General features: G+C 32.0%; 4 protein-coding genes across 4 annotated transcripts; 2 read left to right on the forward strand and 2 right to left on the reverse strand.

Annotated features, from left to right (window-relative positions):
• Nucleotides 1-578: 578 nt before the first annotated feature.
• Nucleotides 579-2,593, forward strand: LOC131841948 (thyrostimulin alpha-2 subunit). The gene is made up of 3 exons (XM_059190357.1): nucleotides 579-666; nucleotides 1,367-1,533; nucleotides 2,468-2,593. The coding sequence occupies exons 1-3, from the start codon at nucleotides 579-581 to the stop codon at nucleotides 2,558-2,560; spliced, it is 348 nt and encodes a 115-aa protein (XP_059046340.1). The 3' UTR covers nucleotides 2,561-2,593.
• Nucleotides 2,594-4,549: 1,956 nt separating this feature from the next.
• On the forward strand, nucleotides 4,550-7,119 carry LOC131842003 (uncharacterized). Its single transcript, XM_059190435.1, has 2 exons — nucleotides 4,550-4,933; nucleotides 5,776-7,119. The coding sequence occupies exons 1-2, from the start codon at nucleotides 4,714-4,716 to the stop codon at nucleotides 7,107-7,109; spliced, it is 1,554 nt and encodes a 517-aa protein (XP_059046418.1). The 5' UTR covers nucleotides 4,550-4,713; the 3' UTR covers nucleotides 7,110-7,119.
• Nucleotides 7,120-10,912: 3,793 nt separating this feature from the next.
• On the reverse strand, nucleotides 10,913-16,463 carry LOC131842034 (uncharacterized; the record flags this gene model as incomplete). Its single annotated transcript, XM_059190467.1, has 6 exons — nucleotides 10,913-11,253; nucleotides 12,145-12,216; nucleotides 13,810-13,994; nucleotides 14,818-14,953; nucleotides 15,778-15,897; nucleotides 16,220-16,463. Coding segments are annotated over 6 exons (840 nt in total), but the record flags the coding sequence as incomplete, so codon positions are not given.
• A 2,780-nt stretch (nucleotides 16,464-19,243) lies between these two features.
• LOC131841952 (exocyst complex component 3) lies at nucleotides 19,244-27,374 on the reverse strand. The gene is made up of 11 exons (XM_059190361.1): nucleotides 27,272-27,374; nucleotides 26,452-26,600; nucleotides 25,634-25,829; nucleotides 25,170-25,424; nucleotides 24,199-24,480; nucleotides 23,627-23,809; nucleotides 22,586-22,744; nucleotides 21,288-21,395; nucleotides 20,609-20,788; nucleotides 20,098-20,490; nucleotides 19,244-19,521 (listed from the first exon to the last, which is right to left on the reverse strand). The coding sequence occupies exons 1-11, from the start codon at nucleotides 27,353-27,355 to the stop codon at nucleotides 19,261-19,263; spliced, it is 2,250 nt and encodes a 749-aa protein (XP_059046344.1). The 5' UTR covers nucleotides 27,356-27,374; the 3' UTR covers nucleotides 19,244-19,260.
• Nucleotides 27,375-27,867: the final 493 nt, after the last annotated feature.

The following is a 27,867-nucleotide window of genomic DNA, read 5'->3' on the forward strand; positions in this document are numbered from 1 at the left end:
TATATATCAACTTTATACATATTTTCGTAGTCAGATGTCCCAAACATATTCTTTTTGTTTCAACTTTTATAATTTATCTTATCATAAGAAATGGAAATAGGTACTAAAATTAGCTGGCTATACAACTTCCGAAAGCTAAAGTGAAATAAGTACCTATCATTATTATAGCCTAAGGGCATAAGTATTATCATCATTGTCTTTTCATATGCATAATAGTATGTAGACTAACTAGTACTAGCTACATTATAGTATGATCGCCATATCCTCTAGTCGACAAAAGATAATGATAAAAGATTGCGCTGTGTAGTTTTTGTATCCTACCAAACCATTAGTGATTTGAAGTCTATATTCACATTGCATGAAGCAATACATTATACGATAAACATAACACTGGTGATATACCTATACCTATAAGTATTTTATGTGGCTTCAATCGACTATTAGAGCTAAAATAAATTCGGTAAAACCTCCTCACTTAAAGGTTCGGGACTTCTGGTTTAGGAGATTAATAAAACTGTTCTAAGCTACTATTTTCTCATTCGAAATTCTTTCATAGAGGAAGAAGCATTAACACAACAATGCTTTTAAGGTGTATAGTTGTGTTCCTATCCTTTGGTTACATTTTTGCTTCTGATTCATGGCGCAAACCTGGTTGTCATCGAATTGGTTAGTTCAGTACTTAATACTTTTATAGAGATATACTAATTATACGTAGAGATATACTAGTTTTATAAAACATTGTAGTATAGTCGAAGTGGTCGAATTGAATTTATTCAAATTATGATATTAGGTAACTTACTTTAAGCAATTAATTAAATTACGGTAACCGAGAATCGAAGTCGGAATAAATGATGTTTTTTTTATCATGTGTCGATGTACCTACCCCGTTATCCTTCCTAGCCTGCCCATTTATCCGTATTCGGATAAATAGATCTAACGAACTTACGAATCCTTATTTTTGGCGATACCCGTCTTTAACGTTTTTGTTAGGTACCAAATTAAACATTAGCCCAGTAGGAAAATGCAATTGCCAGGGGACAAATAATAATAAAAAGATACTATAAATACATATGTAATAATATATGTGTGTTGTGTGTGTGTAGAATCCCATTCTCGACACAAATTTGGCCCTACTTTCTCAGGCATACAGACGTACACGATAAAAAAGTTTGTATTTGTTTGTATATTTAATTGTAATTAAGTTTATAAGTAGTAAGTAAGTTTGTATATTTGAATTGTAAATTCTTGGTGTCTACAGACAAAATTTGACACAGTATATACTTACTATAGTCTATTTTAAATTACAGTCAGCATATAAAGCTATATAGAAAAAACAAAATCACATTATAAAATTCATTGGTTTTAGGGCACACCAGAAACATTAGTATACCAGACTGTGTCCAATTCAAAATCACGACAAACGCATGCCGCGGGTTTTGCGAATCATGGTCGCTACCGAGCATCATGCTGGGCTTCAAACGACATCCCGTCACCTCGCTCGGCCAGTGCTGCAATATTATGGAAGCTGAAGACGTGAGTATATATGTGTAATTATAGATATCCCGAAACCATACTATGAAACTAATCCGAATTAGTTAGGCGTTAGTTTGCTCCACTACTACATTTGTATGAGTCTGCTGTGACCCACACAATTTGGATGCTGATATATAAATTATAAGTCCGGGCTGCTTTCCAACTTGATTTATTGAGTACACGATGATTGAGTGTGGACTGATGCTTGCTTGTGAGTATTGGTGTACTGAAGGGAAAAGGGGCGTTATATGGACGCGGAGCGGTGTAAAATGCTGACGGCTGTACGGTGACGCACCGTACAACATTTCATTTTATTTTAAACTATCTGTACCGTCGACTTCGTCCTCGTCGAATTTAACTTTATTTTTCTAATATAAAAGAATTTTTCTAAGATAAAAATAGCCTAAGTTACTCATTACATCAGTTACCTGCCAATAAAAGTCCAGTCAAAATCGGTCCAGCCATTTCAGAGATTAGCCGGAACAAACAGACAGACAGAAAATTTTTATTTTGGTTTATATACCGTATTTATATTCATATGCATGCAGTAAAAAACTGTTATTTCAATATTACAATAAGACACTCCAATTTTATTTAAATGTATAGATACACAGAGTAATTTAATAGCATAGCAAATGTTGCATTCATCACGTGACACGACTTCGAAAGTTTATAAACACCTATCTACACCTGTCTATAACTACCCCATCTGGGATAACACTTGTTGAAAGCTTTCATGATATTAAAATTTTTAATAAAATATTAATGACTATCTGTATGCTAAATAGTATTAACATTCATCATATTTAGTAATTCTGCTTGTTTGAATCATATTATTAAATAGGTCCATACATTTTTTATGACTTATTGTACTAACAACTTTACCAAATCTATAATTTAAGATATTTGTATAAAAATATATTTTTCGTTTCAGGTACCTGTGAAAGTTCTATGTTTGGATGGTGAACGGAAGTTAATATTCAAATCCGCAGTGTCCTGTGCATGCTATCATTGCCAAAAAGAATAACACTATGTTTCAGAATAGAACTGAAAACATGTCTATAATAATTAATAAAGAAAATAATATTAACATTATGTGAATTTCGAAGTGATAAGTGTAACTTGCGATGTTTATAAATTAAATTAAATGCAATTATTTTATTAAAGAGTGTTTATGTAAAAATAAATATAATTAGGTTATTATATATAATTATTATATTCTTCTGTGCTCATTGTATATATAGTGACTTATGTGGTACTAAACAATACTACAGTACTACGTGCTACCACACGAAATAATTCAATACTTTTAAGACCATGATCTTATATAAAAAATACTGTGGCATGGTCTGTCCAAACCTGCTATACTCCACTATAAGGTATACAATTTTTAAAACTTACGATTAGGTACTTTTGTGTAAATAGATAGTTAGTTATTACAAATGATTACAAATGTTTGCATCGTGCAAGATCGAACCTGTGACCATTGGAACAGAGCAAGGCGGTGTCTTAAACGCTACACTATTGAGGTCGACAATATTGAAAAAATAGTACCTAAGTATGATTACTAAGTTATCCTTTAATATAATACATTCGAGAGTGTATTTGGCTAAATGTATGGTAATAAAATTTGACGTGAACATTGGTTATATAACCAATATGAACATAGGCTATCTTTTAAATAGCCTCAAAAAAACAAAAGTCGCAGATAACAGCTAAGCTGATATAGTTGAAGTTCATGTAGGCCTCGAAAAGCATCACGGATCGAACCATAGATTACCGTAAATCTATATGTAGGCATAAGCTTTAAACACTCAGTAAATGACATACCAAACCAATTGTCCAAGTATAATCGCAAAATACAATTTCATTTCAATACATTTTATTCTCTACAGTTTTTAGCAGAACTACAGAAGAATTCCGTAGTTCTACTAAAAAATATAGAGTATAATATGTTTTCTTAATTCTTTTTCTGGACGTAGTTATTACTTGCTCAATCAGATCTAAGTCAAAGTCAAATTTAGAGTAGCCTATAAAGTTATTAAAAATATACTCACTAACAGTGTGACCATTTGTGATATATTCGTGTCCTTATGGCACAATAAACTTATCTGAACATTGGGGGATAGTTAGGTTAACTCTAATACATATCTTATTTGTGTTGTTAGTAACAATTCTAAATCATGGCAGTCTGAAATCGATAGGTGAAAATATTAAGAATAAATTAATGTAATTCAAAATACACTTGAAATAGATTGATATTCACAAATTCGTAAATATGCATGATTCACTTGACAGTTGCAGATAAAATCAAAAATAATCGATTGCGATTGCAACTGTCAAATGATATTTACGTAATTACAAAGTACGAAATAAAATATTAAATTATGGCATGATCTTTAATTTCAGACAGGTCACACTGACCCCCTCTTGCTGCATGTGATGGAAAGTGGTTGTACACATGAACAGCAATCATGAACATTTCAAAACGTACCTATTGCGCTAATCACGGTTGTGAGGGGGGAAGGGGATTGTTAGTAATGTGGATTGATAACCCCATTGCTAGCAATGTACCATGTCAGGTCGACCTCCACGTGGTTCCCCCTGGAAACCATCGTGTTAAATTCCTGGTGAATTTGTCGCGATGGGCTAACTGACCTGACCTCATTCTCATCTTATCATCTTCCACTGGTGCCCCGCCAGCGTAAACCGATAGCGCAGGCGGGTGCACCATCCCATTATCATCCGTAAAAAAAAAAATCACGGTTGTGACTCCCGTTTCCAACACTGTTAAGAAATTGTGATTATTTTTAAGTTTTTGTTTTGAATAAGTTCGTTAGAACAGAGAAACAAAATTTGACATTTATTATTCTTTGACAGTGGACATTGACTTTAATTTTTGTAATTTATATTGCAAAACTTTATGTTGGGCTAAAAAGGACTTGTATCCAGAGCCGTAAAGTAATAATAAAAAATCTACCATAATTTTGATTCCTTCGATATCTTTACTATCTCCTGTCAAAAGTGTTTATTATTTGTTTGCCTATATTTGTGGTTTATCGTCTCAAATTGCAACGAATATATATTTATAGTTAATGTTACTGTAAATTAACTTAAAGAACTACTTCATGGAAGCTACATGAATATAATAAAGTAATCATTAGCGTTGTGGCAAGCGTAATGGGGTGTCTACATAGTAAAAAGGAATCTTCGGATCTGCACCCCAATGTGTTCCGTGTTGTAAACATAGACGAAAACGGTGCGGATTTGTGCTCTGGACAATTAGAAATCACAGAGTCTGATATTATTCTCTATAGGGAAGGTAGAGATTCAACAGTATGGCCCTTACATTCTTTGAGACGATATGGATTTGAGGGGGAACTATTTAGTTTTGAGTCAGGTTGGTATTTTAATTATATTTAAATTTAATTATTAAAATCATTTGCTTTACATTTTTAAAAACTATATATTGCCATATACTTAATCTAACTCTATCCTTCATTTATAACAAACCATCACTATTGTTTCACTGCTATTTTTCCTTCTGAATATTACTATGTATTGAGTTTTTATTTCAAACTATGTTACTCACTTTGGAACAACACCTGCACTATTAGTAAAATTAGGTATACCATTCCACTATCACCTATAAAAAACAGCCTGTATTGTGGGGTTTAAAAGTTATAGTTACAAATCCTTAATATAACACTGCTTGAACTAAAAAAGTACAGTTTTGGAACTAGATTTAAAAATGTGTAATTTTGAGATATCTACTCTAAAGAATTAAATATTTTTAGTAGATTTCCCAAAATTACTAATTTTTTAACCAATGTAGTGGTGATAAAGTGTACAACATGTAACTTGTATGTGATAGTCAATATAATGAACAAAATGTATTGAATGAAATAAGTTGCCCTAAATATATCAAATTTTTAACATAATCTATGTCAAATATCAAACATATTTACTAAACAAAAAATAATAGAAAACAATATACACAATCTGTATTAATAATATGAATTAAATGTTTTTTTTAATGATAATATTAATAACAATAAACAATTCACACAGTGCTATCTAGTCTCAAGCTAAGCAGAGCTTGTGTACTTAAATACATACAAACTATATATAAAAAGCGAATAATCCAATAAACTTACTCATGCATATAAATGTTTAAAAGTGACTACTTGGTTCATCACCATATGGCTAGCCGTAACATTAATAAAATTCTTTTCATTACAGGAAGACGATGTGAAACAGGTGAAGGCATATATGCTTTTAGATGTAGAAGAGCTTCCTTGCTCTTTCGAAGCCTTCAACAACAAATACAACTGAGAAATGTCATACATGACTCTGTGCCATATCCTGTCTCAAGACTAACTCCATCCCCTCAGGGTAGGCAGACACTACAAGCCAGTGTAGTTCATCGCTCTTCTATAGACAATGGCCAGCCTGATAATCACATTCCACCCATTAATAATAATCTTGCTAACAACATACCACATTCTACTGTGCGTGCAGTAAATCAATCACCACGGTCACCTTCTAGTGCTGACATACTAGAAGTTATGCCTTTATATCCACGTTCTCAGACTAATGGCAATCATGTGACTAATGTTTACCAGTTGAGGGAATTTAAGAGAGAACACAATAATAATAATCAAGGAGATACATCTGAAACTCATCATGTATATAGCAATGATCTTAACAGAGATTTAGCTATATTAAGAAACACATTACGTCAAGAAACTGTTCTAAACACTATGAGAGATATTGAAGATGAGACTCGATTTCTTGAAAGTAGATACATAAATGAGACTATACCCAATAAACAGATAAGTAGTCCTTTATCTCCCACGCTAAGTAGTTCCAGTGAGCATTATGCGCAACTTAGTATTGAACAACAAGAGTCTGCTCGACTCTACATGAATATTGTACCAAATGATAATAATATATCAGAAAACAATAAAAATGACACTGTTCCAACAACACCTTTAACACCGAAACAAGTAGATTATTGTAATTTAAGTGTCGGTACAAAGGCCGAAATTAATACATATGCTAATTTAGCATTGGGTGAAATTGGTGACAATATCAAGAATGTCAAGCAGATGTTAAATTTTTCAAACATATCAGAGCATAATCAGAAGTTTTCAGAGTCGGATACTTTTACCTCAATGTCACCAGTAGAGGAGCTAGAAGTAAATTACGCTATATTAGATATTGATTCTAACAAGGAAACTGGCAGGGTATCCAGAGATGTTGTATCCCCAGAGATGCAATCTTATAATAGTTCTCGAAATGAGAGCACAGCATCATGTTCGTCGCAACCTCGTGGACGGCTTGTGTCACAGAGTAGTGTAGAAAAGCAGGTCACAGCTAGCACAGCTGTATCTCCCCCTTCAGCCACTATAGGATATACTACTATCGATTTTGATAAGACTGTTGCTTTGACGTCTGTAGCTGCAGGTGCAGATGTAGACTTAGACGGTCAGCGCAAAACACGGCATAATTCCTGTAATGTAATATGTGGTAGTCCTAGTAGCATTGATAAAATGAAGTCCAGTAATAATTAGCGAAATTTAACCCAGTAAGTCAAATCTCTTATTAGTAAAATATTATAGTGGTATACTAAATTAGCTGGAGATATAGTCATACTTTAGTGAGAGGAAACAAAGAGACAGCGAGGTAAAGATTAGGTAGATAAACATGAATAAAAAATAATGGTGCCAAAGAATTTATACTTTTAGTAGTAAGCGTCTTTACTCCGATAGAGGCGTAAAACGCTGCATATATCATGTCCAAAGAATAATGTCAATAATAGAATAATCACAAAGGTATATAGGTATATATAAATAATGTTAATACATATAATACTTGATGTAAGTAATGTAGTGTCAAGTTATCTTGACAATAGTTATGGCACTCTATGAAAAAACTAAAATAAGAGCATCTCAAAATGCTGAATTTAGATTGTTTTAATAGAATCCTTCCTTCTTCATTTTTTTTTTTTTTGGTTCTGTTTTATTCCTTCTTCATTCTTTTACTTATGTTTGACAGATGTCAATACCTATCAAATTATAATGTATTTTCACGCAAATAATATAGATTAATATAAGGAAAGGGAATTATTGTTATATTAATTGTTTATGATTGTTTCTATGACGACTGAAAAAAAAAATAGCATGTTTATATTTTTTATTTATCTGAGGTAAATGGAGATATGAGAAAATATTTATTTACGCTATGTAAATAATAGATGTATAAGATATAGTAGGGATACGGTGAAAGACTCATATTGGATTTTACACACAATAGTAAATTTGTATAAATAATGTTAAATCGTATAGATATGTAACGAAAAAAATATATAAAGGCTGCATAACCAAACAGGACTTTTGCTCCATATATAACCAAATTATGAGTAGGTATTTAATTATAAGTTCTATAGTACGGTTAAGTGTATGAATATTAATTAATTTATATTTTTTTGCATAATGTAGGGCGTTTTTGAATACTGAATAATGAAAGAAGTAAAAAAACTATTATATTACGAATCATGCTTTACTGTGTTATAAATCATGAATACATTATATGATCTGTATAATCTGAGATTATACAGATCATATTATATGCATGTTGTAATAATTAATCTTAATGAACGAAATAAGTACATACGAGTAAAAAGATGTATGAGTTCAACCAAATATAATTAATAGCGTCATACTCACCAAAGTTATTTCTGGCATTTGTGCAAAGTATGTAAAGGACCTATACCAAATATTAATATTATATGAAACAATAATTTTATGCATAAGTATCATAACGGCATAGTTTAAGACCAGTATTTTTGGTAAGAGAATATGCGTATTATGTAACCAAATTATTTATTTTATATTTTCATAAATTTATTTTGTTCTGTCAAATCTTGAGATGCCTGAATCATCCAGCCGCGTAATAATTATAAATATATGACAAATTATAAGTAAATAAGTTACCTGTTAAAAAAAAGGCATGTGCCTTATGTTAATATTCGTTTTATAAAATGCAGCAATATTAAAAACTGGAATATAGGCAGCAACATACATATATTTATTTAATATAATTTAGTCTACTAGTAATTGACTATAATTATTTCACATTATTCCAATTAATATTTGGTTAAAATTAGACGGAGTACTTGCGTATTATGTAACCAAAATAACTATTTTATATTATTTTAACTATATATATATAACTTTATTTTGTTTTGTGAAATCTTGAGATGCCTGAATCATCCGGCCTCGTAATAATCCAATTATAAATGCAATAACATAAGTAAATACAATTGTATATCTAGCTAAGAAATTAGAGTTAAAAAAGCCATATGCTTTATGTTGATATTTGTTTTACAAAATGTAGTAATATAAAAAAGCGGAATAAAGGCAGCAACATATGTTGAATAGGCGTATATTTATTTATTAAATATAATTAAAACAACAAATTATTGAGTTATACTTTTTAAAGTATATGCAATTATGTTAATACCATGTAGTATTATAATATACAGAAAAATATATATGTAGGTATATAAACATACATTTAAATAATACAGAAAAATATTAATTATATATTATATACAAATTAATTACCAATTACCATCGCACTTTTAATATTATATAATTATTGTATTGGTTGTAGATGTTCATCACAAATTCAAACCCGAAGTATCATTGTTGATTAAATTAAATTGCTTGTTTTGTACAAAACAAGCACTTTAATTTATTCGCATTAGCTATTTTGTGTCTACTAGTAATTAGCTTTCAATATTTCAATAAATATTTGATTAAAATGTTATAAGTTTATTCTAATTAAACAAAACAATAAAGCAACAACGCGAAAGAGGTTTTTGATATTATAGGTATAACCTTGGACTTTCTTTTGATATTTTATCTAATAATTATTTTTAAATGCCAGTCGACTCTTTCCACGTGAATTACGTTTCTTGAGGAACGAAACTAAAATCTTATCTTGCCATTAAAATGCCATTTATCAAAATTATGTAATGTAAGTAGTCTAGGAATGTGTAGTAACAATTCAGACAATAGACTGTATGGCATTTATTTAGTAATAAAATCTACAGCATAAGTTCTCGATATTTACTAAAAATAAATAATAATGTATATTAAAGTTATTGTTCGTAAAGAATTGTACATAATATATGATATATACATATTCTTTTTTTTATATATTTGTATGCTACTTTTCTTTTGGTATATTTATTCTGTAATATATGGTGCAATATATGACGACCTATAAACCCCATATATACATATATCGGGGATTGATTCAATATTATTTTACGACATTTTGTAATTCGTTATTGTGTACAATATCTGTCCAATAAATATGTAATAAAAATAAATTGGATTTACAATAGCTAATTTGTATGGAAATAAATGAATATGATAAATAGTCAACTTGAAATAATCTAATAACCCTAAAACTGCGATAAATAAGCGATAACAATTTTCGCGTCTCAAGTATTCATAACCCAACAAATATTAAATGTGTTCAATTGTTCTTTAATTTTTGTTGTATTCGATAAACAGTACGTTATACAAATGTTAATTGCTTGTATATCACCCAAAATAAAACTGGTTATCTGTTAGTGCCACTTTGTGTATTATTTATAATATCGTTCCTTAGTATGTAATGCTATTTTAGTCACTACTACGCCAATAGTAAAAAAACACAATACCGTTACGACGGTTATTCCAGAAGAGGCAGTCATAAAAATTATTAATTGTCGACGTTTTGGTGAACGTAAAATTCAACATGTGGACACATTTTCACCGCTTGTTATCGGTGTTTACCTCACAGGACAGTCTTGATTTTTGGTGTCGGCCAATCACGAATCATGTTAGATTATAAAGCACTGGACAACAAAACCTCGCTAATAAGTAATATTTAAACATAATTTTGTTATTGATATTATTCAGCAACAGACCGTTGTATATAACTTTTACAATATGGTATATGAAAATATTTATTTTTTATATCTAGACGTTTTTTCATAATTTATTTACATCAGTACATACCATTCTCTTCTTTTTGTTCTTTTCTTGCAGTTTCAATATCACTATAAATAATAACTAGGCACTATTATTAATTTTTTTCTATAACAAATAAGGTCATAGAATTTTAGAAGTTTATTTATTGTGACTAGTATGCACGTATGTACTACGTATATATGCACCTATTCACAGCAGTTATTATTAATACAACTGCGTTTGTGATTCAATATAATATCTACATGATGGACATAGATGAAATCGTCAATAAAAACTATTATCATTATTATAGACATGAAAGTTTTTATTATGAATATGTAATTCATTGATAATTTCTGTGATGAATTATTGTTTTCTGTACAATATCTGTCCAGTCACTATCTGTTTATCACACAAATATTCTATCTAACAATTTTTCTCATAGATAATTCGTTATATGTTTAATTAAGCTTTTTACATGGACACATTTTATAAAATAAGTATATTTTGTTGTTGTATTAGTATTAATGTGTTAATTAATAAATATTATTATATATAGTATTATATACACCTGTATTACATTATTTTAGTATCACATTATTAATTCATAGTAGCGCGCGTAGATACAGCGGGATCGTGGCCAGGGCAAGTAGTAACCACGAAGTCCGATGGCCGCTGCTGTTCGAACCTGAAATGTAAAAGACAATTATTAGATTCATATAAAAATTGTCTATGAGTACATGAGAAAGTTATGGTATGTAAGGTTAAAAAGGTATGTAATACATAATATTTTTTCTAATTCAATATATTCTATAATAGGATTAACCATTGGAAAAAATGTGGCACACTGAGAAAGTCGACTTTTATTCGCTAGTCTCTTAAAAAATCAAACTCGTAAAATATACAAACGATTACGTTAGTAAATGAAACTAATCAAATACTACATTTTTATAAAGTGTATAAATAAATACACAATGTGTGATAGTAGTTTTAATAAATGAATTATTTCAATACAAATACAATGCAGAACTTGTACAAATTAGTGTTATTTATACATATTAGGTATAATATTAAGAATGTAAATACATAGCTATTAGTAAAATAAAAAGCGAAGCATAAATGAGATCTTTCATGTTGGGTGGACTCAATAAGCAAATATATAGCATCTACAAAAGGACAAATTTTTGTACAATAAATTAAAAAATAAAACAAATCTTGCCTTGTATTTGTTTGTAATAGAATTACAAAATTATCCCCAAACCGCAAGCAATGCGGTAATTTTACAAATAAACAAATAATTTAGAGGATCGATTCATTCACTGCAAAGTATTTAGAACACTATCACAAAATTGATAATACGCAAACAGGACCCCACTTAGTATGACTTACTGAGTATTGTAACAACAAACTCAATGACAGGCAGACAGCAGGAGTGGACTAAGACCTAGGCAACCTAGGCCCGTAATTTTTGAGGTCGGAAAATTAGGTTTTGTATTTTATAATTTATTTTCATTGGCAGGCAGTGTAATCGACTGTCGAGGTTCGGATATAGGAGTTTGTTCTAGGTTTGAAGACTTACGCTCGTCTTGTAAGGAGTGTGAGGCGGGCGGTGTGTCGACTTCGAGCGTCTCCGTGGCAGCCGTGACTGCGCCTGCGCCGGCAACCGATGCCGCGTTAGTGCACATACAACACATACCCACATTATTTCACAGACATGCCACAACGCACTGCTTATTGGTGCATTCTATTTATCAGGATTATTATTACGTATTGTTTACGCTTCACATATAAATTTTAATTTGTATAATTACACCCATTTTAAGGTAGGTACCTATGTATTGTATAAAGCAATACATTAATTTATTTTCGAAATAAACTCAGTATCATTCTCATGTAACTAAATAAAAATGAACGTATTTTATCGCATCAATAAATATGTATTCGTTTAAGAAATATAATTCAATATTATTAATATTGAAAAAACATTTAATGACTGCAACATCACAACTATGTTAATAATTACTAATCGTAATTTCAATTGGTGTAGTGATATTAGTTAAGTAACATATAATAGCATTATATTACAAACAATATCTGTGTATAAAATCATGCAATGTTCCTGAACATGAATGAACTAAATTAACGAAATATATTGTCATGATTAATTACCGTCCTTTACAATAACACCATAGTATACATTATATGACTATTACACATCCAAAATATCATTTGCATCACAAACACAAAGATTTTTTTCTGGTGTAATGTTCAAATCTTCCATTCTATTATAAAGAGCCTTCTTCGCTATCTTTCCAAGGATTAATCTGGTTCTTAAACTAATCACAATATTCGATCCACTTCTTACTTATAATAATATTCATACATGAACCTGTTTTTTAAATAGTATAAAATGTATTCACTGTGACCTATTACAAAACTCGTTGTTTAGTAACATACATCTATGTAACTTTGTTATAGCTACAAACAACATTCTTGCTTCTGAAGACAAATAAAACAAAAATGACTATGAATGATGAGATATAAATATGAAAAAATTGCATAATGAAAAAAACACATCCATGCAATAAAATTAACATATGTATTTAAAACCCATAACGAACAATGAGCATGCCAAATAGAAAACAGCTCAATTTAAATAATAATGTACATACCTACATCTAACCTAATCTATAACTAGAGATAAAATATCTATCACCATGGATATAAAATTGTGGTGAAAAGTGGGATCACTTTTGTTTTGTTGCCATTGCAGAGGACAAATGATCCATACCCAGTAATTTCACTGCCATATCTTATTCTTTATACGCAATACTGGGTAAAAATACTCTGAATGGTTCCTGTAATGTATTAATTTTATACCGCTATAATTCTTTGCCCATATTGGTACTGACACATATATAATACACCATCCTGAATCTTACTAATATTCTAAAACTTGGAAGTTTGCGTGTGTGAATGGATGTTCGTTACTCTTTTACGCTAATTATTAATACTACTTAATAAAATTACTACTCAACTGAATGGATTTTAATGAAACTTTACAATAATATAGCTTCTACATCAGAGTAATACAGGCTATAAATTGAACGCTACTGAAATCGCGGACATAAACAGATATTGTTAGAAAATTATGCAATACAGTAGATAGGTATACATTTTATTTAATTATAATGACACCGTTTTCATATGTCTTTACTATTACTTAACAATATGTACAACATACCCGAGGGGTCATACAACTCGGCATCTATGTAGGGTGGGTGCGATATATCCTGGTTTGTGTAGAACAACTCGCAGCGAACTTCGGTACCATCCACTTCGTCTTTACTGACCGTCACGTTGGTGACGATGGTGTACGACCCTTCACTCGTATTGACTACGTGTGTAGTCACATTGTCGAGCTCTTTACTAAAAAGAGCAAAGCATATGTATCTATAGATCCTTATTGCGAAATTATTAGATTAGGTATATATTATTTACCATGGTAGACTTCGCAAAAATTCGTTTGTATTTATTTATTTGTTCATGTTGCATTGCACAATTATGATATAATAAATTCATCATCATAACATGCACCTTATTTGGTATAGGTTGACCTCCACGCGGTTCCCTCTTGAAACTATCGTGATAATTTCTCAGTGAATTTGTGACGACGGGCTAAATGACCTGACTTCATGCTCATCCTATCATCATCCACTGGTGCCAGCGTAAACCGTTAGCGCAGGCGGGTGCTCCATTCCATTATCATACTAAAATATATATATTTCATATTAAGCATTATATATATGGTTGATGTACAATCAAAACAATAAACTACACCATGTTTGCAGCTAAACAACTTGCTCTGTAAGCGATTCGTTGAGATATGTTACTAAAATTATGAAGTACCTACGAAACACATTAATCTTCAAGAATGTCAGTGCATGAACGACATCGCGGGCGTCACATGCTAACACATGACTTCGTGAATCCGTGGGTCTGTTCAGTTATAAGGGATTATTGGCACCTTCTATAAACTAGGTTATTATCTTGTTTGTCATTACATTCACTTAAAAAAACCAACTATTTCTCGCGATTCTACTTGCTTAGTAAACTGTGTTATGAGACTGCAGTGAAGTTACAGGATAAGAGGCAAGACACACGACGGATTCCACTTACACTTATCAATCTAGGGTAACAATAGTGAAGACATGTATATTATTTTATACATAATTTTCATTGTCGTACTGACCCATTCACACTGAGGGAGAGCTCCGGCTGTGGGGAGACATCCTGCGCCGCACATTCTAGTAGGACGTCTGCTTCACTGTCGGCATCTGGACCGTCGGCTACCTCTGATATGTTCAACTGCGGCCCAGTACCATTTGCTAGAAAGCAATAGTTAATTTGATTTTGAATTTGAATTATGACCATCGCCTGTAGACGTGAACATCGCCCGGCCCTTACGGCCCGCGAGCCAGGAACTGATCAAGATTCCTCCTGGTCCAAAACATTTAAGATGGGTAAGATGTATTTGTGTACAGACATAATATGCGAGACTGACACGTCATTACTCCATAAAAATTGTAAATATTTTGATGTAATTTTATGGCGAACAAGGTAGGAATGAAGTGAATATTTTAAGGAAGGTGTTCCATATGAATGTGGATGGTTATAAGGTCAGAGGAAAAAGGCTGAAAAGAAATTGATGTACTGTGTAAAAGATGATATGGCAAGAAAGGGAGTAAACAACGAGATGACTAAGAAATAAATAGCAGATGATATACCTAATGGCAAACAAAGTGACGGCTTACCTGATGGTAAGCGGTCACCGTCGCTTATATACATGAACAGCACTACGGACATCACTTTATCATATGACACCTGTGATACCACTCATGCTCTGCCAAAAGGACTAAGACGTCATGCGTCTTATCTTGTAATTCACTGCCTATAGTCACAATCTATAATCGAGATACAAACTACAAAGCAAGCTGTTTCGCCGCAAAATAGATGAGACTGTGAGAAGATGCATATTTACAAGTCTACCTGTGTGATACCAGTGTACATGTGTGATAAAAGATTAAATCATAACACAATATAAATATTTTCATGGAACAAGCAAAGCGAGGAAAACGCAAAAAAGGGCATGGATCTTACAGTCTATGGACAATAAGGGCCTAACTTAAAAAAAATCAATGCAAATACTTACAATAGACAATAAGTTGTTTGTGAACACGTATCTCTGTAAGGCCGGAGACTTCACATTCGTAGATACCAGAGTCAATAAAATCCAAGTCTGTGACTAATATACTATCGCTCTCTAAGTGTACTGTAAGTTAAAAAAAAACATTATCTCAAATATAGAATCCTTTAAAATATTCATAAATATAATAATAAGATTTATGGAAATATGTGTTATGCAGAACACTAATGTTTTTATAGATGCTGCATAATAAACCCAAAAATTAATCCGAGACGTCGTAAGTAGCGTTGCCCTCTGCCGTGCCATTGAAATATATATCTAAATAGGCATCTCTAGTGTTGCTTTCACCACGAAATCGACAGTCGACAATGCCTACGGCTACCCCGTCTGGTACAACAGTTGTGAAGATGCATATATTTTTTACTGTTAAACAACCTTAAATTATTACCTATATTGTGTTTATTTAGAGTTTGGCTATCATTTTTTTGTAGCCTTTGATAGAGCTGCACTCTGTCTCTGTTCTCGTCTGTACCGTACAGCGGTGTCCACCACCACTTGACGTATGGTTCATAGTTCCCGTCGCTCGGATCCAATCTGTACTGACATTGAAGGTTGGCATGACTACCCTTTTCGACTGAACTCGGTACAGAGAATGTTGTTATGAACAATTGTCGGCTTCCTGAAATTTTAAATGTGTATAATATTTATAATTATTTTCTATTAGGCACATTGGTGTTAATAAAAAGTAAAATCCATCACCAGATTGAACCATATTATACAACGGTTACCCACATTTCATAAAAAGTAGTTTAGAGTTTATTATAGTATCTATATTTTATACCTATAATTATATATATATAGACTAAACATTTTCTACAAACATTTGCATATTATCTCACTCACACGCTATACATACCAACAATATCATGGTAGGTAGAAAACTAATATAACCGTATATCGTAGTAATTGTACTTCGTAGGTACCATGAGGCAATTTAAGAATATGATCGTTGTGATACGCAGTCAACACTGAACCAACGTACACGGAAAATAAACTTGTTAGGTACTCCAATTACGGTGATCACAATCCTAGTTTTAGTTATTTATTTTAATATATACAAATAGAATGGGAAGTCATTCTATAAACAATGGATCACCGCGTAAAGTTTTTACTGGTGGGGTTTAAATGTCATTTAAATGTTATATTATTCACAAATTAATTTAATAAAGAGAGAAGGTATATAAATTATAACAATAAGATTTATCTTATTTAGAAACTCATTTTCCTATTCAATAAGGAATGGAATAAACGCGTTTTAATCATTTAAACGAAATCACAAGTCATATGCTCTAATTCAGTTATTTACGCAAATGTCGAATCTATTATAAACTTTAGTTAAATTCGGAAACGTTCTCCATAGGTTACTCTATTTATATCTAGTTGTAAGAAATTGGGTCATATCTCAATGAATAAGCGACTATCTTGGTCAACCTTGAGGTGGTCCGAGGATGTTAAAAATACCGCGGTCGGGATCGGGTTAGGAGCGCGGGAGAAACACACTCGATGAATGTATTTGAATTATTCAATAGCCACAATGCCAGTACATTTGTAAACGTGACGTACGCACGTCATAGGACATTCGATGCACTGAGCAGTCGCAATTATTTCTGAGCAGTCATAATTATTATAAAGCCTTTTACAATTTTAAGTATCTACCGTTTAATGGACGACCTATGTAACTGGAGAACACTTTTTTTGATACGATTTATAGAGATCATGAATGTTACATGGCTATTCTGATTTTAAAATCCATTAACATAGATGTAATAACTATTTATTTCCTTCTAGCATTACACCTCATAGTTAGTAAAACAAACGCTTATAGATATAAGCTTACCTTTAATAATCATCTTCACTTATAAAACATTATGTAATATTATGTTTTTGTACAAAAACGAACAGAAAGAAATAACACAATTAACAAAAAAAAAATTTAGTGATTTTTATAAGAGCATCACAAACATTATTTTAGAAACATTGGACACACCACAATATTTGAAAATCATCACCAAATTTGAAAAATCACTTGATCAGGTGATATTAATAAGATACACATAATTATTTTAAACTAGTTATTATTTGTAAATAGTAGGCTCACCTGCCACTAAGAACAGTATCAAGCAACAAGTGCGCAACATAGCGCGGCCGGTGGCAACAGCGGCGTGTCGCGTGTGACTTGAAAACAACGCAAACTACGCGACTGACTGCCGCTGAATGCCCGCCCGCCCTTCGACTATAAATTGGCCTTGACTCAAACCGCTATTGCATATAAATGATAAACACAGAATCAGATTCTTGACGTCTCAATGTTGTTACAGTGACACAGTGAGATCTTGTTAATGATCCTCAATCCTCGGGTGCTTTTAACGAGTTCCTATCCCGTACATTTGTTTTCATTTGGCGAGTGATTGCATCAGTGCTATATCTGATTACAATTATTTTACTACGTAGGAAACATTGCTTTATTTTCAATGTACCATTACGCGGTGGAGGCGAAATTACAATAAACGAATGTTATAATATGTCGTAATACAGATTTTTACTCATATTATACAATTAAGTAGATTTTGTGTTAAAGCTGTGTAAACATTGTGTGCTGTATATTATATTCTGAACACCTCAATATTGTATTATTTTTAACTCACTTTGACCAATAGGTATTATATTATTTTATCAGACTAATCATATAAAAAAACTAACTTGATGTTCCAGTGATTTAGCACACCACCTTACGATGGGTTCGATTCTCGCACAAAATAAATATTTGTTTAGTTATCATGTTTTTAGACGAGTCTTTTTATTATATACTAGCCGTTGCCGCTACTTCGTCCGCATGATATTTAACTTTATTTTTCAAAAATAAAAATAGCCTAAGTACTCCTTATTACATCAGTTACCTGCCAAAAAAAATCGGTCCATGCATTTCAGAGATTAGCCGGAACAAACAGACAGACAGACAAAAATTTTTAAAAATGTTATTTTGGTGTATGTGCAGTATTTATATTCATATGCATGTAGTAAAAAGCTATTATTTCAATATTACAAACAGACACTCCAATTTTATTTATATGTATAGATAATGTTTCATTATTATTGAGTGTTCATAGCGTTAGTTCCGTTTGATTTGGTACTAGATGGCGCTGTGTGCTTTGTTGCGAGTGTATATTTTAATTCTTTAGTAGGAATATTTATATAAAATAAACAACCTTTGTGATACATGTATAAATACTTTTTATTTGCATAATTAATTTGTATATTACGTTTACCATTATCAGTTATAACTATATTTATACAATATGTGATTAAGTTATAGAAAATAAATGTCACGGAACAAAAACTTCGAGCTAGGATGATTCCATGTTCGTAACTTACCAATTCTTTAATGGACCACATGGCTGAGAAGCATTTATTCTGTGGTGTAGCACCAGTTTACAGCGCGAACCGTTCGAGCAGGCGGTCGGTGAACGTGATGTCGGCGAAGAGGCGCGGGTGCGCGGGTGCGGGCGCTGAAGCGGATGCGGGCCCACGTGCCTCTAGTGCGATGGCGATAATGTCGGCGTGGCGAGCGCGCGGCACGTCCCCCCGCAGCGTCAGCACCCGCACCAGGTGCTCCTCCACCATGTCCGGGCACTGTTTCACCACGTCCAGCAAGTCCAGCGACAGCATATCCACATCCTGGCATTGCAGTACCTGCCACCACGCACCACTACATGTACACAGACAGTGAGCTTCTCGCCCAGTGATCATTATTTAACTATTCAATTCTATTGGCTACGACTGCCTTTTACAGCTTCACCGGATGAAAATATCAGCGAATGCAGAGACACTCCAAGCCAAAATATGAATACGAATCGTGTTTATAACATTTAAAAAGAGTTTTTATTATTTATTTTTCATAATGAGTAAGTACATTATGTTTAATACCAAAAGGACAATTATTTTGAATTAAATGCAACTTATGTAGGTAGTTTAATATAAATCTAAGGGCACACACAACTGTAGTATTCAATATACTGCAAAGCTGTAGCTATAAATAATAATGAACATTTAATATAATAGCTTATAAAAATATAATATAGTATACATTATATATAAAATATTATTTAAAGGGCGATATTTCGACGTTGTTACAAATGTTGATGATCGTTTATTTGAAGTGTACAATTGTAAACTACCGAGAAAAAACTTTTAAACTATATATATAATTTTAGCACCACTACAAGTATTTGATCTCTATATACTCATAGGTATTCCAAAAGAACTCACCTCGGCCAACATGCTCATTACGTCAAACGGCCAATTGACATTCACCGCTTCCGGAGCAATCTTTTTAAAAAAAGCCCTGATCTGGTTCGCTTCTTTCACAACTTTTGTGGCGGCCTGCTGAGCCTCTTCGACGACTTTAAAAACAATTTTCTTTGATAACATAGCTGTTATATACTTTTTGTAAACTAAATTCTGTGCCTCATTAATGACGTATTCAAAATTCTTCTCCCTTAGATGATTGTAGTCTTGGAAGTAATCGTCTAATGTAATACATATAGTATCAACAGGAATACTAGACTGTAGCCATTTTTGCGTAAATACATCGTCAAAGTGGACTTCTAAATCGAGGAATGCTTCATGCAGTAAGAACTGTGCAGCTTCATCCCTTAGTTTCTGAAATAGTAATTCTAATCACTGTACAACAGGTTATAAAGGTAAAAGGGTGGATTATAAAATTTATTGGAATCGGAGTGACGTAATGGACGGACCCGAACATGTAACAAAACATTACCTGGAATGTGTTCAGCATGCTGTCAAACTTGGCTTCCGCGGGTGGGTCGTGCTTGCCGGGCGGCCAGTGCCGCGAATGCGTGTGGTGCGCGAGCTGCACCATCTGCTCGCTGTTGTTCACGATCGTGATCATGTGGTGCGTGAAGTACGCCACGCGCGAACGGTCCGCGAAGTGCGCGTTCTGAAATAGAAATAATCTTTCTACCACTCATTCGGAACTTTCATTCATCACAACAAGAACTAGTGTGATGCTCTTATGAATAACCGTTTTTTTTTTAATATATAATTACACAATAACAAGTAAAAGGCATGCGATAATCAACACAGAAACCGCTATGCATTCATTCTTAGTGTAATCGCGCTATGAATTGTATTTTTTCTATAAAAACACTATATTATTTTACAAACTTTTCAATTTTATAACAAGCATTTTTACAGAAAAAGTGTTTTATATGATATTTAAATCTTTTTTCAGATAGATTTAGGATAAGAAGAAAATAGAATAGAAAATCATTTATTCAAATAAACTTATTGAAGCACTTTTGAATAGTCATCACATTTTATTATTAACCTACCGCTCATTCGGAAAGCTGTCTCATCACAAGAGTTCTTCTTGTGATGAGACATATTTCATATGTCATATTTCAGCTTATCAGCTATTCATAAGTTTTAGCCCTCACCTTGAATTGTATAACACCTTCTCTATACATATTTCCAAATCGTGTCACCTGTTCAATACTTAAAACCAATGCCTTGAAAGTCACCTCCTTGCTGATGGTTTCTGTGACCTGGAAAGAATGGGCATGATTTTTTTATTTTTTTTGTAATCAATGAGGTCTGTTTGCTTATTAAGTCTACACTAACTGAAACAACACACACATCTGAAGTTTGTCATGTACTCGATACATACACATATTTAGTTAGGGGTGAAATAAGGGTTGAAAGTTTACGCAGACAAAATATAGAGTAAGTCGGAAAATGTATACATAAAGCGATTTTTGTTCTCATACAAAAATAAATATGTATTGTTTATTAGAAAATACCGACAACCCTATCTTTTTGTATTTAATCAAAACAGCCATAGTTTGATTAGAGGAATGGTAAGTAGAACGCTTACCAATAAAAACACGACTTTCATTTATAAAGACTATCAATGTCCTATTCAAAATTCAAATTCAAAATATCTTTATTCATGTAGGTCTATTACAGACTCTTATGATATGTCAAATCTACCGTCAGTTCGGAATGATTTCGAGATGAGAAGAACTGACAAGAAACTCAGCTCGTTTTTTTTTTTTTAATGTTGTACATATTTACAATAACACTATTTCATTTAAATTCAAATTTGGGAGAATAGAGTGACCACCAGCATATGCTATATAAAAAAAATTAAAAAAAATCTAATCAGTGTTCGCAACCTAAACAGACCAGTCCCCACAAGCAGCACACGTACACGAGTATGACGGATGAGCCAGCCATCATTGCACTCAACCATATTAGAGGGAGCACATCGACCCGGCCCACCACGCCGCCACAAGTTTGAACTTTATAGCGAGCATGACTGTTTCAAGTTACTCCACTACGTCATTTATATTATTTACAGCATAAACTGTACCAACCACAGTTTTCACCCATTACAATATTTAATTTACATTATTTAAATTACAATATGTCATTACTAAATTTAGGATAAGTTTCTTTAGTGTTTATTACATTATCTATGTCAATGAGAAAGTTATATACCTCATATTTGATAGGGCTAATAACAGCTGATGTTAGGGCTATGTCTTTTGTTGTTATTGTATGTTTATATAAGAACTTTGAACCCATTTTTCTTGAAATAATTATAAGGTTTCAGCGAAAATTGTAGAAAAAAATTTGTTCGTTATCATGGGTACTTTCATATTTTTGTGGCTTAGTATACCATTTCCGATTAATCCTGTATATACCAAGTACTTAATTTGCATGGAATTAGTACCTGCAAGTTCTGGTCGATCATTTGGAAGATGATGACGGGCGCATGCGTGTGGTAAGCATTGGTGAGAGGCTCTACGTCGGGCGCGCGCTGGCCGCTCCACTCCGCACGTTCAGACTCCAGTGTCTTCTCCATCCACTCCATGTAGTTCGACTGTATTTTCTGTTGCAAACATTATGAGGGTAGGTGCAAAATTATATAATCAACATTTTATAGTTTCAATAATATCACAATTTCCTGTTACTGGCTCAATTAACTACCGATAAATTTATAAGTTGTTAAGAAACCTATCTGACCAAACCAACCTAATAAGATAAATAATTGTATATGTCTACAATTGTAATATTTCTGTATACACTCGGCACCCTTCCATATGCAGTCCGCTTTACAACTCCGCGTTGAGTGTACACGTTACTAATAAGCCACGTTGCACTCTATCAAATAAACCTACTAATGCAGTGCAATTATAACGCCTGTATACACACACATCATCACACTACAAGTAAATAGCATCTTGAAAGTACATTAGATATTTAGTTGTTCACCTACACCATCGATACATTGTGGTATGAAACAATTAATAGTAAATACCATATATATATAATAATAAAATATGTATAAAAATAATTTACAAAATGATTACGATTTTTTTATTTTATTGTCGTTGACTGCAACTGGCTTTTAAAAGACTAATTACGCGATTACCGCCAAGCAAAAGGGAGGGTTATGATGTTAACGGACGTGTAATTATGTATCTATTCCGTCATAACTTCTAATCTAATTACTGTAATTTCACAAATTATGCATCCTTGAAGCAATATTATTTATGAGCGGGCTATAATGTCTTTTTATTTGTTGGTCCCTCCTTAACCTAAACAATCAGTCAATCATAATTAATTTTAGCATACTTGTACTATATACACACATCACGTGCATATTTGGATAATCATATTCCCATTAATCAATGTATCCGGCACGTAAAAGAAATGTCAGGTAAAAACTAGTACTTAAGTGCTATTATTTTATTTATTTACATTAGCATACCTGCAAATATTCATCCTGCATTTTCTGCATTGTCTCATCGATTAGTAATGGCGGCAGTACCGATACATCGATATTTAGTTCTGAGCTTCCCATCAACTCGTGGCCAGGGTATGTATTTAGAATCCAAGAGAGCAAAGTTACATATTCATTGCCCTCTATGCCACTGTGCACAATATCTTGTAACTGAAAAAGATTTTTGAAATACTATTTTAGTGACTCTTTTAAGTAAACACGGACATCTATATAAAATACTAAAAATGTAAGTCTTTTTTCCCTGGTTTCTCACCAGCATATGGTTTTTTAATGTACAGACCTTTAAAGATCTCATACTCATATCTTATTAACTTCATAAAAAGAGAGAATCAAGTTTATTAACAGGAATGTAAACTCCAGAACCAATGCACCGATTTAAGAAATTCGTTCAGTGTTTGAAAGATACATTATATGAGATAGGCCATGTATTACATTAATTATACAAAACTCACCCAGCTGGGGACAGCCGGGAAAAGCAACAGTAGGTCACTAGTTAATTTTTTTTTTTAAAAAATACATTTTATAGTGCTTATACTTACACTAGAAGATAAACATGTATGGTACATATTAACATATTTATTAACAATATCATAATGTGGTGGGAAGCATGGGACACAAAGAGTCTTCACCACTCTCAGATCCTCGAGGATAAGTTGCCTGGTCAGTTCCAAATAGCGGACCAACCAAAGTTTGTTATCCTCGCGTTCATCCACACGTGTCCCCTCGACACGTTGTGCAACAGCGCATTCTAATACATCAAATGCTTTTGTACGCCAACCCTTGGGTCGGCCGGGAGGCATAAACCCGGATTGACTTTGTTGCTGTAAATTATAATATAATATTAAAGTACCAATGTCGTACCTTTTTATAAGAAAAGTTTGGCTTGTATATAGAATAAAGAAAGAAAGAAAGTTGTATATTTGGTACATAGCAATAATATACGATTTAATTAACTTACAAAAACGATTTTCTAGACGAATAAAATTAAAAAAATATTCACTTCACTTCTAACTGATATTTCTAATCTACTATGTTTGTTCTAGCATTTCTCAAATGTAAAACATTTTCTTTTGTATGTATATTCCAAGATATCCTTTTTAAATATAAATGTTGATGATTTCTTAATGAATAGCATTTAAGCTTAGATTGAAGTTGTTTTATTTGGAATACAACAATTTGGTTTGTATTTATATTATTTTTATGTATAAATGCTAACGCGGGATTTCTGAATAGCTGCAAATAGACTACTAAAGGTAGACTACTACTACACTAGACTAGGTAGACTTCATTTATAAGCTTTGTTTTGGTTGTGGGGCGCAAATTAAGCAATTATTATTCTTATTAAATTATAAATATAATTCTTCTGGGATTCATGAGTGCTATCATAATTTAATGTCTGTACATGTAGAAAAGTGACAGTCACCACTTACCATTAGTCAACAGGTTGTTTGTCATACCAATTATATAAAAAAGCTGTAAGTCACAGTTGATTCTTTACGTGTTTAGTTACCTGCAATGACATTTGGTCCCTTTTCTCTTCTCTTTCTATTATTCTTAAAGCTGTCACAATTACAGTTGGTTCTTTACGAACAGTATTTAATGTTCTGGCCAATATTAGTTTAATTTGCTTTTCAAGTAAATTTGAAACCATTTCCACATCCTCAAAGTATGCTTTTAACATGATTTTATCGTGTGATGATTGATTGGGCAATCTATGTAACTCATACAGTAAATCATCTCTTGAATTTTCCAAATCATTCAGACACTGAAATTATAAAATATAAAATTTTAACTAAAGAAATATAGTTTATGCCATCTGGTATACTAGTCTTAGCTAACTCTCATATAAGTATTATACGAGTTATGAGAATGAAGAATGTTGTCTTAAAGAATACTAAAGAATAATTGTTAGTTAATTCCTTTATTAAAATATAAGTTTTTTTACATTTTTATGAACAAAGGTAAATTAAGTACCTGGTGTGCATGAAGTAATTTCCCTTCTCCAATCCACTGTTTTGTCTTGGCAACACTCTCAGGTACTGTGAAAATATGTTTCAAGCTGTCCATAGCCGTGACATATTGTGAATGACGAGAATCTTCCTCACGCACAGCTTGAAGGGATGCTACTAATGGTGGTACCCCTTTTAACAATTCCTCTAATTCATCCATTCTGTGAGTGATACATGTTATAATTACTACAACAATAATTATATACAGATTTTGCTTGTTTGACAACAGTAGTCACTAAAATTCAAATCTGATTTGTAAAATTATTTTTACAATCTTATGCTTCAAAAGATTATAGATTTGTTAACTTCATGTTGCCACCTAAAAAAGCTGACCAAGGAAAAGATTCATAAAAAATACTATGCGAAAATATAGGAATAGCAAGTGTGGAGGATAAGGGAAGCCTCCAATCCTTTTAAATTAGAGGTTGGTTTAAAAGTGCAGAGTGCAGTAGCAACACAGTAAACCTTTAGGATTGTATCTCTATTTTTTATTCTATATTTAAAGCAGTGAATTAGTTATTATAAACATAGGTAACTTAATACAGTCATGCCTTACTAATATTATGAGGGAAACAGAGTTACTTGAATTGTATGTCAACTAACAACTTTACCTGGAGGCATGATTTATCAGGAATAAAAATAGTCCCAAATATTAATAGTTTACCAAATTGAATGCAACCAGAATTAAATTTAGCAAACACTGAATAGTTGGGACTAATTTTATTCCAGATTAATGTAATTAATTAATAATTAAAATATTATTAATAAGTAATAATAACAAACTTTAAGCTGATTTCTTGAACATCATCAAGGCATTCTTGCAATTGTTTGAGCCCCACACTCACACCATCCAACTTTCCTTGGACTGCAGACTTCAACTGAGCTTCAATTGAAGCTTTCTTGTGAGTGATCCTTTTTTTATACTGTTCGACCTAAAAATGTACAGAAAAATATCTTGTAAGATTACTTTACAAGGTGTTTTTTCAACCAAAAATTCCTTTTCGGCTATTCCATATCATGGGATTTTTAGACTGGTATAAAGATATGCAGTAACATAAAATCATAATACTTTAGCTAATTCATATTGTGTAATGGTTTTTATAAAAACTGTAATTGATCCATATTGAATACAAATTATTGTAATAGATATTATCTAAAGATAGAAGCAAAATATGTCCAATATTTGTTTAAACAGTAATTATTTCTTAAATGTATCACAATTATATTCTGTTTTTCAGCAAAGTAGAATATAGCCCTGAGTAAAATAATTACTCAGGGCTATATTTCTAAAATAAAACGGAGCAAAAGTTACTAACTAGTTAATTTGTAGCATTGTAACCAAATACATATTTGGTTACAATGCTGTATTTGGTTGCCGTTGAAACGAAGAAGAAGAAGAAGAAGCATTGTAACAATTTGCATTAACAAGGTTGAAATAATCTTCAGTGTGTTGGTTTTTTTAAATGCCTATATTTTCATAACATTCTGATAGCTGTAATGACTTGCTTCCCATTTATGTGCCTTTGGGAACAACCTGTCTTGTGGAAGTTAAGTAGTATTTGAATAAAAATTGGAATCAAAACAATATATATTGAACACATACTTTCTCTAATTGTCCTGGTCGTTGCATCATGTTCATAACCATTTTCTCTGCTGCCGCTTTGGCTTCTTCCTCTATTTCGTCCATGGTACTCAGAAAACAAGAATAAATTTAATGTTTTATTGAAACTTATATATACAACATGTAATCTTTGCCTCAATAAATCAAAGAAGATGATTGCAGATTATAAAAACAACATAGGAAAAAAGCATATATTGTGAAATTGTGGTAAAGAAATACAATTAGAAATAATAAAATGTAAAACAATTTTTATAAAAATGTAAATACGACTACCAGACAATTGACATTTTTTTTTTTTATTTTATTTTATTATTATTATTTTTTTTATTTTTTTTTTTTTCCAGACAATTGACATTTATATTGACATTACTTTTTTTTCTTATATGGCATTGACTCCGATTACTAGAAATTAGCCTAAAACAAAACCAAGAAACATCATTATTTCATAATATTTACGTAGCGGAAATTTTATAGAACGGAGATAAGGATTTGATACTAACGAATTCGTTTTTAATATAATTTTTAGATGTGTATTTGTGTGTAAACATATGATATGTCTATTTGTATAAGAATAAATC

This window comes from Achroia grisella, unplaced genomic scaffold (genome assembly GCF_030625045.1).
Source record: "Achroia grisella isolate CSIRO2021 unplaced genomic scaffold, CSIRO_AGI_Agris_v1 utg204, whole genome shotgun sequence".
Lineage (NCBI taxonomy): Eukaryota > Metazoa > Arthropoda > Insecta > Lepidoptera > Pyralidae > Achroia > Achroia grisella.

What these genes read in the sequence shown, in the direction of transcription:
- LOC131841948 (XM_059190357.1), top strand. Translation starts at nt 579, where the DNA reads ATGCTTTTAAGGTGTATAGTTGTGTTCCTATCCTTTGGTTACATTTTT. An exon ending in ACCTGGTTGTCATCGAATTG is followed by an intron (nt 667 to 1,366) that starts GTTAGTTCAGTA and finishes CATTGGTTTTAG; the next exon opens with GGCACACCAGAAACATTAGT. An exon ending in ATATTATGGAAGCTGAAGAC is followed by an intron (nt 1,534 to 2,467) that starts GTGAGTATATAT and finishes TTTTCGTTTCAG; the next exon opens with GTACCTGTGAAAGTTCTATG.
- LOC131842003 (XM_059190435.1), top strand. Translation starts at nt 4,714, where the DNA reads ATGGGGTGTCTACATAGTAAAAAGGAATCTTCGGATCTGCACCCCAAT. An exon ending in ACTATTTAGTTTTGAGTCAG is followed by an intron (nt 4,934 to 5,775) that starts GTTGGTATTTTA and finishes TTTTCATTACAG; the next exon opens with GAAGACGATGTGAAACAGGT.
- LOC131841952 (XM_059190361.1), bottom strand. Translation starts at nt 27,355, where the DNA reads ATGGACGAAATAGAGGAAGAAGCCAAAGCGGCAGCAGAGAAAATGGTT. An exon ending in ATACATGTTTATCTTCTAGT is followed by an intron (nt 23,810 to 24,198) that starts GTAAGTATAAGC and finishes AATCTTTTTCAG; the next exon opens with TTACAAGATATTGTGCACAG. An exon ending in TAATGAGCATGTTGGCCGAG is followed by an intron (nt 19,522 to 20,097) that starts GTGAGTTCTTTT and finishes GCGTGGTGGCAG; the next exon opens with GTACTGCAATGCCAGGATGT.